Source organism: Acanthisitta chloris, unplaced genomic scaffold (assembly GCF_000695815.1).
Source record: "Acanthisitta chloris isolate BGI_N310 unplaced genomic scaffold, ASM69581v1 scaffold11512, whole genome shotgun sequence".
NCBI lineage: Eukaryota > Metazoa > Chordata > Aves > Passeriformes > Acanthisittidae > Acanthisitta > Acanthisitta chloris.
In genome coordinates this window covers 55,944-68,236 of record NW_008661057.1, presented here as the reverse complement: position 1 = coordinate 68,236, position 12,293 = coordinate 55,944, and the positions used below count along the sequence as shown (strand labels likewise).

The following is a 12,293-nucleotide window of genomic DNA, read 5'->3' as shown; positions in this document are numbered from 1 at the left end:
TTAGGTCTTGGGCTTTTCCCTGTAGACATGCCACAGGAGCAATTCTGCAATGCCTTTAAGACTTGTAGGTCATCTTCTTAGTGTTGTAACATGAGGGAGCTCAACATCCTGTAGCTGCATTACCATGTCTGTAGAGGGAAGTCTTCTCTTGACTTCAGCCTGTTGCTTTTGGTTAAAGCTGAATTCAGTCTGACATCTGAGTTGTCTCTTGAGGCAGCCACTGAGCTCTGTAATCCCCCTGACCTGGCTTGTCTGATTTAGTGTCTCTTCATGACAGTCTGTCCAAAGCAGCAGCTGCAGTGTGCAGCTCTTCACAGCAACCTGGGTTGTGATGGGTGGCCTTGCACTTCTGCTTTTTTGGAGATCGTCAATGCTTTCAGTGGTTTGTCCACACAGGGTAGTTCAACTCAAAATGGGCAATGTGTTTCAGGCAGAACAGTTAATCTGAAATATTTTTATAGATTGAGTCTCTTAGTTTAGAATAAAGGTGTATTATGCCAAATTAGTGTATCTGCCCTCAGCTCACTGCACTGAATTTAAGCAAATTTAGAACTGGGCATTTATTTTTTTCCTGAAAAAAAGGTTTCCTTTCAGAATATTCCTTGCAGAGATGGCCTGAAAAACTTTTGCATTTCCTAAGAAGTTCCATCTAGATTGAAACATAGGTTTCAGTAGCAACATGGCCAGTGTCTCAGGAAGAGGCTGTGGTATCACCTCTGTTTTCATGTAGCTTGGTGCTTGTACTACTGATTTACTCTTGTGTTCAAGATAGAATATATTCCAGACACAGCCAAGACGTGGCAGCAACACTTAGTGGATGTCTTCGGTGACACTTAGTTGGAAGTGTTTGTGTTTTGCTTGTGAAAATTGCCTGGTGTGCATTGCTGTCATTCACTGTGCCAAGTCTGAAGTGGGGAAGGGGAGTGTGTGTCTGCATGCACGCACAAGTACTGAGGGCTAAGGATGGGATGTCTTGGGAGACTCACAACCATGCCTGGGGGAGAGGCTGGAGAAGAGAAATGCTTGCATCAGTGTCTGTAGCCTCCTCAGGCCACTGGCTCAGTCAGTTTGTAGCAGGGCTGGAAAGCAGAGAGAAGTCTGAGGGTTTCATCCATCATGTCTCTTGTCATCTGCAGGAATCCGCTGCCGCACATCCGCTGCATCCCCTGAGGCAGCTTATGGGACCCTTCCCTGGGCGCCCCAGGTCACACTGCATGGGATGGCAATGACACGTGGAAAGAAGAGGCCCATGTCCCCCATCCCTTGCCTCATGCTTGCAGCTGCTAGCTGCTTTGCCAAACTAAGTGAGTTTCTGTTCTTACCCATTTGTTCCATTTTGTTTTGCCTTGATGCTGTTTAGCATAGCCATGCCTCAAGCTCAAAGTGTTTTTCTCTCTCCACTGCTTCCTCAGTAGCTTTGACCAACGGTCTAGTTTCAAACACTCCTCCAGAGGAGAAGGAGCTACATTTGGAGTAGGAACATGTTTGCCTGGTGGTGCCAAGCTAATGTGCATCTTCAAGTACTAGAGTGGGTGCATGGGGAGCTAAGGGGATGGTGCAGCACAAGCAGAAGCGATGGGGAATGCAAAGTATACAGCACTGCAGTTTTTTCCTCTGTCCTTTCTTTTGCTAAGCTTTCTTATTCCCATTTTTTCTCTCTATGCAGGTGAATCTCTGCAGGTCACAGTGCAGCCTGCTTCCATTGTCCAAAAACTCGGGGGACCAGTCAGCCTGGGGTGTGTGGTGGATCCCCCCAGAGTGAACCTCACCTGGAGACTGAATGGGAGGGAGCTGGCTGGATCAGATGAGGTGCTGGGTATCCACGTGGAGCGAGGGAAACTGGTCATCACGGCTCTCAACAACCACACTGTGGGCCGATACCAGTGCATCGCCCGTGTGCCTGAAGGAGTCATTGCCAGTGTCCCTGCAGTGGTCACCTTAGCTAGTAAGTAACTTTAGTCCTCTGCCATCCCCTGCTTTGCTTGGGCCATCACTCACACATTTTGAGAGGCTCTTCCATAGCTGAACCATCATCCTTTGGCTTAGGCAATTTTGTAGCATTTTTGATTGTGGACTGGCTGTCATGTTGTGGCTCAGCCTTGACCCAAGCAGTCCTCTTCCTGCATGGTAGGCTTCAGACCTGTCCTGCAGTGACAGGTTTTTGCAAGACAAGGAAATACCTGAGCTGTGGGGTTTGTGCACATGGTTGGTTTGCCGACAGTCATGCTGACTGTCTGGTTGCTGTCTTCATGACTGAGTTTACAAATATACCTGCTGGTGCTGATGGCCAAACTGGTGCCTGGGCTGCTGCAGGACTGCTGCCAGCACAGGGTCAGTGTGTGAGAAGTTTTACGCATTCCTGAGACACAGCTCTGAGGGAGGGACTTTACTCCTATCCCTGAGCTTACATGCTCCTCACTGCTGCCCTCTGGCATCGGCGATGAAGGCTATGTGTGCATGAAAGAAGGTGTCTTAGAGTGGGCAACGTTTTTTACAGGTGCCTGGTTTTGGCATGTTGCTATGCTCAAATGTGAGAAAGTGCTGTATTTGGTGGATCGGAGAGAGGGCAGTGGAGAGCCTGACCTTCTCAGAAACTGACACAGTTTTTGGTGGGGCATATGTGTGCAGAGGAGGCTGTCGTCCCCTGGCAGTGACAGCTCCTGAGCATGGAAAAGTCTTCATCTCCCCAGCAAGTGAGAGTTTGGGGCTAAGTCTTAAGAAAATGAAGAAGTGAAGATGTTTGCGCAAAGTGGGGGCTGTCTTTGCTTTAAAGCCAAGAGCTATTGGCTTGTCACTGATACATTAATCAGGACTGAAATGTTTAGGCCAGGCTGGGTGGGAAGAAGAGGCCAGGGAAAGCGAGGGGAGAGTTGCTGAACTCTGAGGCAGGGTGGGAGGGGGTTGTCACGGGGCTGAGTCTGTCGGGGGATTTGGCCTGAGCCCCATGCCAAGATTAAGTTTCGGAGAACACATTCCAGAGCAGAAGGGGGGCTATGTGTGCTGGTGGCCTGATAGAGGAAAGGAGAGGAGGGGAGAGGAGGATGGGATTACCAAGGGCATGGTTTGCATTTAGGAGAGCAGGGTGTGCACAGCTTCTCAGCCTGATCAGTTCCTTCTCAGGCTGATCCCCTTTCTTTTTTCACCCTCACCCCAACCCAACACCACCAGCTCTGTCTACTGGGACAAAGTATATCTGTTTGACCTATCTGTCTGCTTGGGTGTAGTATCAGTGGTGGATGAGAGACAGGTCCTAGAGCACCAGAAGGTCCCACCATGTTCTTCAGGACAAATTAAAGCCACAACTGAGTAGTCCATTAGCTCTGTCCGAGAGCCAAATTACCTTCGCCTACCAGAATGCAGCTGGGAATGTGGGTGCAAAAGAGGAGGACTTGGCCATTGTTGAGGTCCCTGCTGTGGCAAAGGCACTGTTGCTGAGGGGAGGTCAAGAGCACTAGTCAGTGAAGCTCACAATATTGATTGGATGGCAGAGAGGTTGGATGATCAAGCAACTAATCCATCATAGTGTATCCCATGTGCTGCACTGCATGGGTCTCTTGCCCTCAAGGGGAGCTGGGGATGGCTGAGGCCATATCCCACAGACTTGGACAGCCTCAGGCAATAGAGAGCCCCCAGGTGGAGGAAGGCTTGGCAGTAAGTGAGTGAAGAGAGAGAGGGCATCCCAGGAAAGACATGGAACTGAAGGTGTAGAAGGGAAACCTTCTGGAGGGGTTCAAATAATCAGTTTCATGTTCGTGAGCTGGAGGCTGCTTGCAACAGTGGCTTTGCTGTGGTCTGAAATAACAGGGAGCATTGATTTCTGGTGGGACTGAGTTTGAGAGCTGTGTAGCAGTTGTGCCATGGGCTTTTGCTCCTGCTCCAGACCTCCTCTACAGGGCCTTGCTGATTCAGTGGGGTCCGTGATCCTGGGAGGGAGAGGGAAGCCCCTGACAGGTCAGCGTTGCAGTTGATGCATCTCTTCCAGAGCACCTTCTGGGCTGAAATAAAACCCTCTGAAAGTCTTAGCTCCATCCAAAAAATTATTTTGGGGTGCCAGGGGGAGTGTGAAACTGGAACATGAATGAAAGAAGTGGTGGAGAGGGTTGGAAATATTTCCCAGATTTAGGTTTATTTCAGAAGTGGACTTGCTAGGAGAAAGTGACTTGCTAGGTTTTGAGTGGTGTAGGTAACATCATCTGGCCAACTTTTAGGCTATTTGCACTCCTTTCTCTTCAGCTCCTTTGGAGGAAACACTCTGGGCTGTGTGTGCCCAGCGTCCTGGGGCCTCCCTGTGCTCTGCTGACAGTCAGCAAGCAGATAACTGTCACTGCAGTGTTGGCATCTACAGCCTTAGGACTGATACCTCCTCCCATCTGTGGCACAGTGCTACTGAGTCCATCTCTATACTAGCTGAAAGAGCTAGCATTTAATTCCTCCAGCAGAGATAAAATAGCTATTGTATAGCCAAGAGGTAGAGGGAGGAGGGGTTTGCAGAAAGGGGAAGATTTCATGAAGTAACAAAAGGAGCAGCACTTTAGGCATTACTTAGGCACTTCTGAGTCTAGTTAGAGCTGATCTGGTACTCCACACTCAACCTTGGCAGCCAGTGGCTTATCAGTGCAGATACACACCTGCTGATCACTGCTGGCCTGTGGTGTACAGGATCAGCCCTGTGTTGGCCCTGTGTCAGCCCTTGGCCTGACAGTGGTCTGCAGTCTGGGACCATTTAAATGGATGAGACACAGGTATTCTTGGTTTTCCAAGCCAGGCCCTAAGCCTTCATATGGCTGAGAGCTGCAAAAAAGAGAGAGGTATTTTCTGTGGCTGATGCTAGGTAGCAAAGTTGCTGTCATACCAGAATCCCTGCCCCAGCTCCTCTCCTGGGTAGACGTGCTGGGTGTAAAAGGTATGGCTGCACTGGGCTCTGGTGGGGCCAGATAAATCCACCGTGGACATGAACATGGTGCTGTGGACTGGTTCTACAACACTAAAAGGCTTGGAAGCTCAAGAGCCCTTGGTGGTGCTCACAGGGCAACTGAAGTGCAGGGCTGGAGCAAAGCTGATGAGCAGAGGTGGCGAGAGCTGTGTAACTCCCAGCCTGACCTGGATCGACAGGACATTTAAAAACAGAACAGAAAAAATACATGAGGGGTACAGCAAAGAAATTCCACCTGCTCCAGTGTATCCCATGTGGCCAGGGACATGAGAATGACCTGTGTCCCAGCAATGCTGTGGGACAAGGAAGCTCGTTGCCCTGTGGCACTCCATTGGTGCTGCTGGTGAGGGCATTCCTTGGTTTTGTGGCAGCACGTTTGGGAAGTTGGGCCTCAGTGTACGGCACTTGTGGGCAGTGACCCTGCACCGGGTTGGGCTGGGCATCCCCCAGGAATTTGCAGCTGCTTTCTGAAGACAGCCCCATTCATTTTCCTCTGCCTGGGCCTCTCCTCTGATGCTCCCAAGAGGCAATGGCAAGAGAGAGGGAGGGAAGGGGGTGGCTGCCTGTTGGAAAAGCATTTGCTGAGCAGGCACGGGGGCTCTGGCCCCGGGGGCAGAGGTGGTGTGAGGAGGGGAGAGAAGAAAAACACAGGTGGTGCTTCGTGAGCCAGCAGAGCTGTGGCACGAGGACTGTGAGATGGGCCCCTGGTGGGAGAGTGGGGCTGAGGTGTGGTGGGGGGATGTGCTTGGGAGTGTGCGAGCAGGCAGGAGTATGGAGTGCTGTGCCTGTCCCAGCAGGGTGGGAGCAATCTGGTGGTGACAGCCCCAGGGCTAAGCCTCCTGCAGTGCTGGATGGATGGGAAGTGAGAGCCATAACCCCAGGCTCTGGCAGCTGAGGTGGGATTAGTGGAAGGTGCCTGCCCCCAGGCTGAGGGACCCTGTCTCTGCCTATTCTCCCATCTTAGTCTCCCTTCCTTCCCTCTTTCACCCTTCCCTACAGCAGAGATGACTTTTACCTTGAAGGCCATCATTTTATTTACTACTGCTTCTTCTCCAAAGTTATTTATGGTCTTCCATTCATTTAATGCTGCCTGCCTTGTTGCTTGGCCCCCAGCCCTGGGATTCAGCTGGTTTCCCTCCCCGGTGACAGCAGCACAGATAGCTGCAGGGCTGACCCTCCCCATGCCCCAGGTCACCTCATCATGCCTTGGAGTCAGGTGAAGATGGACACAAGCAATGGCCTTTGGTTGCAGTCCCTCCCAAACAAAAAAGGGAAAAAAATGTAAAAAAATAAGCCCTATTATCCTAGCATGGCTGGGATTGCCAGAGCTCTGTCTGTCTGTCTGCAGCACCTCCTGAACAGTGGCTGGTGGATGAGGACTTGCTGCTTTGCTGTGGTCAGGCATGTCTTTTAAGGACAAGGACATGGGCTGGCACGCCGGGTGCTGCCATATGAGAAGGAAAACCCAGCCAGTGAGAGGGGATGTGGTTTCTCCCAGCTGCAGTGGGAGTTAGGCTCAGGGTGCAAATTGCATGTTAGACATGGGGCATGGCTGCTGCGGGCTGGGCAGCCAAAGTGGTGAGTGCTGCGTCCCCCCGGCACTGACCCTCTCCTCCATCCCTCCCTGTTCTGCACCACCAGGTGGGGAGAGGCATGCATGGTCCACCCACAACTCAGGGGTAGCTCATTTGAAGCCCCCAGGATGAAGCTGGTTGTCCCAGCCTGGCATGGCACCCTCTGTTTTGCCAGACACATCGGGGTGTGTGAAAGGGGACTCATCCCACACAGGGAGGGGGACAGGGGTGCCCCCAACCACCCCTTGCCAGCTCTGGCTGACCCATCAGTGTTAATGCACTGCTGTATGTGCCCATACCAGTGGGGAGCAGAGTGGTTGAGACCGCCCATGGCCAAAATCCACTGGCAAATAAACCAGTCTTGTTCTCTGTGGGGGAGCAGGAATTTAGGGGAGTAGTTTGGCAGGAAGCTCATACAGTTGCGTATTGGAAAGTAGTTTGTCCCAATGCCCACCTCGTGTTTTTCCTCTCTCCCTTGCCAGTTTCACTCTACTTCACTAGAGGCACCTGGTTTTTGCTCCCCCAGTCACCCCAGGATCCCTTTCCTCTGTTCTTTCCCCCTCTGTCCACAGTTTCATCTCTCATCCCCCATGTCTGGTCTGAGGGGAAGCCAGGAAGAGCTGGAGGTCCTTCTCCCCACTGTGGGGCTGCAGCACTCACAGCTGTGAGAGAGGTGGGCTGAGCCACCATCTGGGGGGCTGCATGTGAGGGGTCTCCATATCTGCCCAGCCCAGAGTCATCCCAGGGGTCCTCAGGCATGGGATCATAATTTTCCATCTTCAGGATAACTCCACTGTGCCAGGACCATTGGTCTTCTCTTTCTCCAAGCTCCTGGGCCCCTTCTTCTCTTTGGGGTCTATGTGTGCATGTACACGTGCGTGTGTGCAGATCCCTGCCAGCATTGCTGGAGCCTATGCCTTGGCTCTGAAATCTTAATTTGGCTGTGATGAATCCAGACCACCAAGGCACACATTCATTTTCCTGATGCTCGTTTATATTTTGTTGATCGAAGAAATATGCGTGATGTGGGCAAGCAGACGCTGGGCTTTCGCCACTTCTCCACCTCTTTCCATTTCTGTGGCTCTTACTGTTTTGTTCCTTGATCAAATATAAAAAGCAAAGAGGAGAAAATATCCAGCATCCTTCCCCTCCCCAGCAGCAACTTTCGTTGGAGGAGGAACGCGAGGCGCTGCCAGCTTTTCACAAGTCAAGAGTTAACTTTCATCTGGCTTTAATATCCAGTGGAAACATGGCTCTCCTTCTCAGCTTGTCTGAAAGGATTAATCACATTTCTGAAGTTCACCCGTATTCCTTTTTTATTATTTTTTTTAATTGAACGATGCCAAGAAATTCCAGAAGTATTAAGCATGTTCACTGCAAATCATTTTTATGACATTGCAAAACCTCCCCTTTTCTTTTCAACCTCCTCCCCTTCCCTCAGATCTGGGCCCGGGAACGCTGGCTCCCCCAGCAGCCGCCCGGCAGCCCCTCCGTGCCGCGCTCGGGGAGGCTTTCTCCACGCCTTGCCAAGAGAGCTGGTTTTTATTTAAACTCCATAAAGGATCTTGCTTTAATCAGAAAGTCTGCTTGAGAAATTTCATGTCACTTTTCCATGACTGTGGGTGGGAGAAGCTTGGAGCCAGAGTTGTCTTTTGCTCTTGGAGCGCTGCTGCATTTCCCAGAGAACAAAAACACATTTTTCTGCTGGCTGGGGCTGCCGAGGGAGGCTGCCTGCCGCCCGCTCACCACCAGCCCTCCTGCTTCCCCCTCCCCAGCTCTCCAAACTGCCCAAGGTCGCGAGTGCCACATCCCAGGATGGGTTTCTAGGGGCGAGGAGCTGTCGACAACACGTGGCCGTGCCGTGGCGACAGATGCGACACGCTGCCTTAGCGTGGGGTTTGGAGAAGGAAGCGTGGCCGCATCCGGATTTAGTGGCAATATCACTCGGGAGATCTGTTAGCTCTGGGTCCTGGGGGACATGCATGGACTTGAGCCTTGATGTGGCAACGTGACCTGCGACCAACTGCAGCATGTGCGGTTGTCACTAGTGGTCGCCTAGGCTAGTGCATGGCATTGTTAAAATGTGCAAGAGGAACGTTTTTCCTGCTGGCACAAAACCTTCTTTCTCCCAGCACAGGCTGTCTGAGACAAACTTTCAGCTTGCAGTGCCCCAGCAAGATTTGCCTTCATGCCTAGGGAGAGTGGAAACCAGTTTTCTCACTGGAAAACTCGGTGGGGCCAGGCTGGTATGCTCCCTGCCCTGCCAGATCTGTGGGTGTTCACTTCAGTCCTCTGCTTCTGCTTTGAAAAACAGGGAAAAGACAACAAAAAGTCCGGCGCCCCTTCCTCCTTGCCCCTGTTCTTCCAATCCTGCTGCCCACATCAGCCCAGCCAGCGTGAGAATCCCTATCACAGCCTGCTGGGGGGATATGTAGTGGGACAGGGTTTTCATGGCTGCTTTAGGGAGAGAGCAACTGTGCCCTGTAGAAGAGGAGCTGGTTTTGCTTGCAAGTCCCTGTTCTTTGAACTGGAGTGTGGGCACTGTTTGGGCACACATGAAGCATCGTGGTCAACCAGCCTTTAACTGTGAGACATGATGGGAGTGAGAGTGCCCGGAGCAGAGACACCCATTGCTCAGGCATTGGAGGCACTCGGGGCAGCTCTGGAAGCATCCAGCATTCGCACACTTTCTCCCACTCTGTCACCTGGCATTTGTTGGGCTGCCTGAGTTGTGACTACAAAGTTAGCTTCTCAGTAGCAGGATGGCAACCGTGTTTGAAATAGCAGGTGGCAGAAGGACCATTTTTGGCTGCCCTTCAGTGCTGCAGTAAGTTGGATCAGTTTTTATTCTCAAGCCAGGATTTTTCACACCCAGTTTCCCAGCCCTGCAGCAGGCAGTTTCTCCAGAAGTTGTGTCTTAAGTTAATCATTTTGTAGAAAGGAGGAGGAGGAGAAAAAAAAATAAAGCTGCAAAACTAGGCCACTTTCCCTAGCTGCTAGGCTCAGAGTGGTCCTCTGCTGGCACCACAATGAAACAGTCTGCAGGAAGAGGATGAGCTGACACTGAGATGCTTAGCGAGCCACTAAGGTGCTCTGTCTTTTGCTCCATTTGCAGATCTCAAAGATTTCAAGTTCGATGGCCAGCACGTGATCGAGGTGGATGAGGGGAACACGGCCGTGATCGCCTGTGACCTGCCTGAAAGTCACCCCAAGGCTCAGGTCCGCTACAGTGTGAAGCAGGAGTGGCTAGAGGCCTCCAGAGGTGAGTGCACAGGGGTCTGTCCCACCGAGTCTGCTCCCAGGACCCTCACTTTTACCCTTCCTGACCAACAGTAGCTTTCTTTGCATGATGCCTCCCTGTCCCTTCACCACCAGTCTGAGCACAAGTTAGGTTAGGGTCCCTGGCAGGTCTCCCTGGTGTCCCTGCTGTCTGGGGCTGGAGATCCATGGCTAGCACTGGCTTGCAGCAAGGCAAAAGGAAGCAGAAATGAGGTAATGCACAACATCCCTCTTCATCAGGCATGTCTGTGTGTCCATGAAGCATTCTTTTAGCCCAGCTTAGATAATGGAGACTTTGGATGTGGTGAAATTTTTAACATTTGGATCTGAATTTAGCAGCTTCACTATATTTGCTGCATGTACCTGTGACAAGCTAGTTTCACCTGAAGCTCTGTTCCTTCATCATTGCATCTTTGCTCCCCCTGATATTTGAACCAGATGGGGTCATTTCAGTGCTGTTGGTGTTACTGTGTTGTTTTTTGCTTTCACACTTGTCCACCTTTTCTTCAGGACTGCATGTCTTTCAGGAGGCTGGACTGGAGCATATCTTGTGACCACATGCCACCTTTTCTTCTCTCTCTACAGACAATTACCTTATTATGCCATCTGGGAACCTTCAGATTGTCAATGCCAGCCAAGAGGATGAGGGGACTTATAAATGTGCTGCCTACAACCCTGTGACGCAGGAGGTGAAAACGTCGGTCTCCAGTGAAAGGCTTCGTGTGAGACGTAAGCTGCTCTCCCTTCACCACATTTGTGCTCCACAGTGCTTCCAGCTCTGGGAGCATGTACCAGTGCAATCACAGCCATTTTCCTGTGTGAACCAACATTATCAATTGCTGGGAAAACTCCTGTCCAGTAGCAGAAGGCCCCAGGGTCTGCTCCCTGGATATATGTGTGCAACCCTTGGACTGCCATGCCTCCTTAGGATTTGTTCTTGGTGATGGGCAAGCAAAGGCTCTTAGCCCTTCGGCAGTGCTGCTTGCTGTGTGTTCATGACCCTTAAGGATGTTCCTCTTGGTCTGCATTGCCATTTTTCTGCCCCAGCACAGGGAAATGGTGTGCTAGCCCTACTATTAATCCTACTTACCCACTGCACAAGGTGCTTTTCCACCAGCCACCTTCCTTCCACCCACCTCCTTCCTCACTCTCTTCTCCCTAGGCTCCACAGCAGAGGCAGCCCGGATAATCTACCCCCCTGAAGCTCAGACCATTATTGTCACCAAGGGCCAAAGCCTCATCCTGGAGTGTGTGGCCAGTGGGATTCCCCCACCGCGGGTCACCTGGGCCAAAGATGGCTCTGGTGTCTCTGCGTACAACAAGACGCGCTTCCTGCTCAGCAACCTCCTGATCGACCCCACGAGTGAGGAGGACTCGGGCACCTACAGCTGCACAGCTGACAATGGGGTTGGGGAGGCTGGAGCTGCATTCATCTTCTACAATGTGCAGGTGTTTGGTGAGTGCTGCTGTAGCCATTGTTTCAGGAAGGGTTTGGAATTTCTCCACTGCTTTTAGGGGAAAATGCTAGCACTGATGTACTCTTCCTCTCACTGGACAAACCACAATGTAATGCAAACCGCTGCTTGTGGTTCCAGTTTCTAGGAGACCAGACAAATTCTTCCTTGAGGGTGGTAGTTCCTCCTTCTTGGCTCCCACCATGGGCTGGAGATGATGGATCCTCCCTTCCTCTGCAGAAGCTCATCATTTGTGGCCCTGTTTTTGCTGTAACACTTTCTAGTGGAGGACTGGCTGCTTTTTAGACATATTTGACATCAGCAGAGGGAAGACATCCATGTCTTGTTTTTTGTACTGTTCTGTAGGGAAGTTCTCTATGGGGTGGGAAATGTAAGGGATACAACATCTTAGATATTTTTACGATGCATCCTTCCTCTTCTCGCAATCATTAGAGAGGCTAAGCCTGTGTTTTATGGATTGCATTTCATCCAGGTGCTGATGTGTTGTTGTGGCATAAGCACAGTCTTTGCAGAGTAGCATTTCAGGTCAGAAAAATGGGACTTGTCACCTGAGAGGGGCGGATGACCTTGGGCCATGTGAGCCTCCACAAAGGGAGTGGGACTTGAGGGTAATGAAGGATCTGTCACTCTGCCCTCATCCCTGCCAGAGAGGAAAGCACAAAACCATGACTGTGCCATGCTTCTGGCCAAGTAGCACTGAGGAGCTGTGTTTTTTTCCTCACACAGAACCCCCAGAGGTCACGATGGAGCTGTCCCAGCAGATCATTCCTTGGGGCCAGAGTGCCAAGTTCACCTGCGAGGTGCGAGGGAACCCCCAGCCCTCCGTCATGTGGCTGCGCAACGCCGTGCCCCTCGCTGCCAGCCACCGGCTCCGGCTGTCCCGCCGGGCAATGCGGCTGGTCAGTGTGGGGCCTGAGGATGATGGTATATACCAATGCATGGCAGAGAATGAGGTTGGCAGTGCACAAGCCATGGTGCAACTGAGGACAGCCCGGCCAGGTAAGTCCCTCTCTCCCAGCTTGTGACCACTCA

At 51.6% G+C, this 12,293-nt stretch overlaps 1 protein-coding gene across 1 annotated transcript in view; it reads left to right on the top strand.

Moving 5' to 3' along the window:
- The first annotated feature begins 1,142 nt into the window (after positions 1–1,142).
- BOC (BOC cell adhesion associated, oncogene regulated) overlaps positions 1,143–12,293 on the top strand; it is a 23,359-nt gene continuing 12,208 nt past the window's right edge. The window contains exons 1-6 of the mRNA XM_009070088.1: positions 1,143–1,304; positions 1,667–1,945; positions 9,623–9,769; positions 10,372–10,515; positions 10,949–11,242; positions 11,988–12,260. Coding sequence (XP_009068336.1) covers positions 1,220–1,304; positions 1,667–1,945; positions 9,623–9,769; positions 10,372–10,515; positions 10,949–11,242; positions 11,988–12,260 — 1,222 coding nt within the window. The 5' untranslated portion in view covers positions 1,143–1,219. The remainder of the gene's footprint in view (positions 1,305–1,666; positions 1,946–9,622; positions 9,770–10,371; positions 10,516–10,948; positions 11,243–11,987; positions 12,261–12,293) is intronic.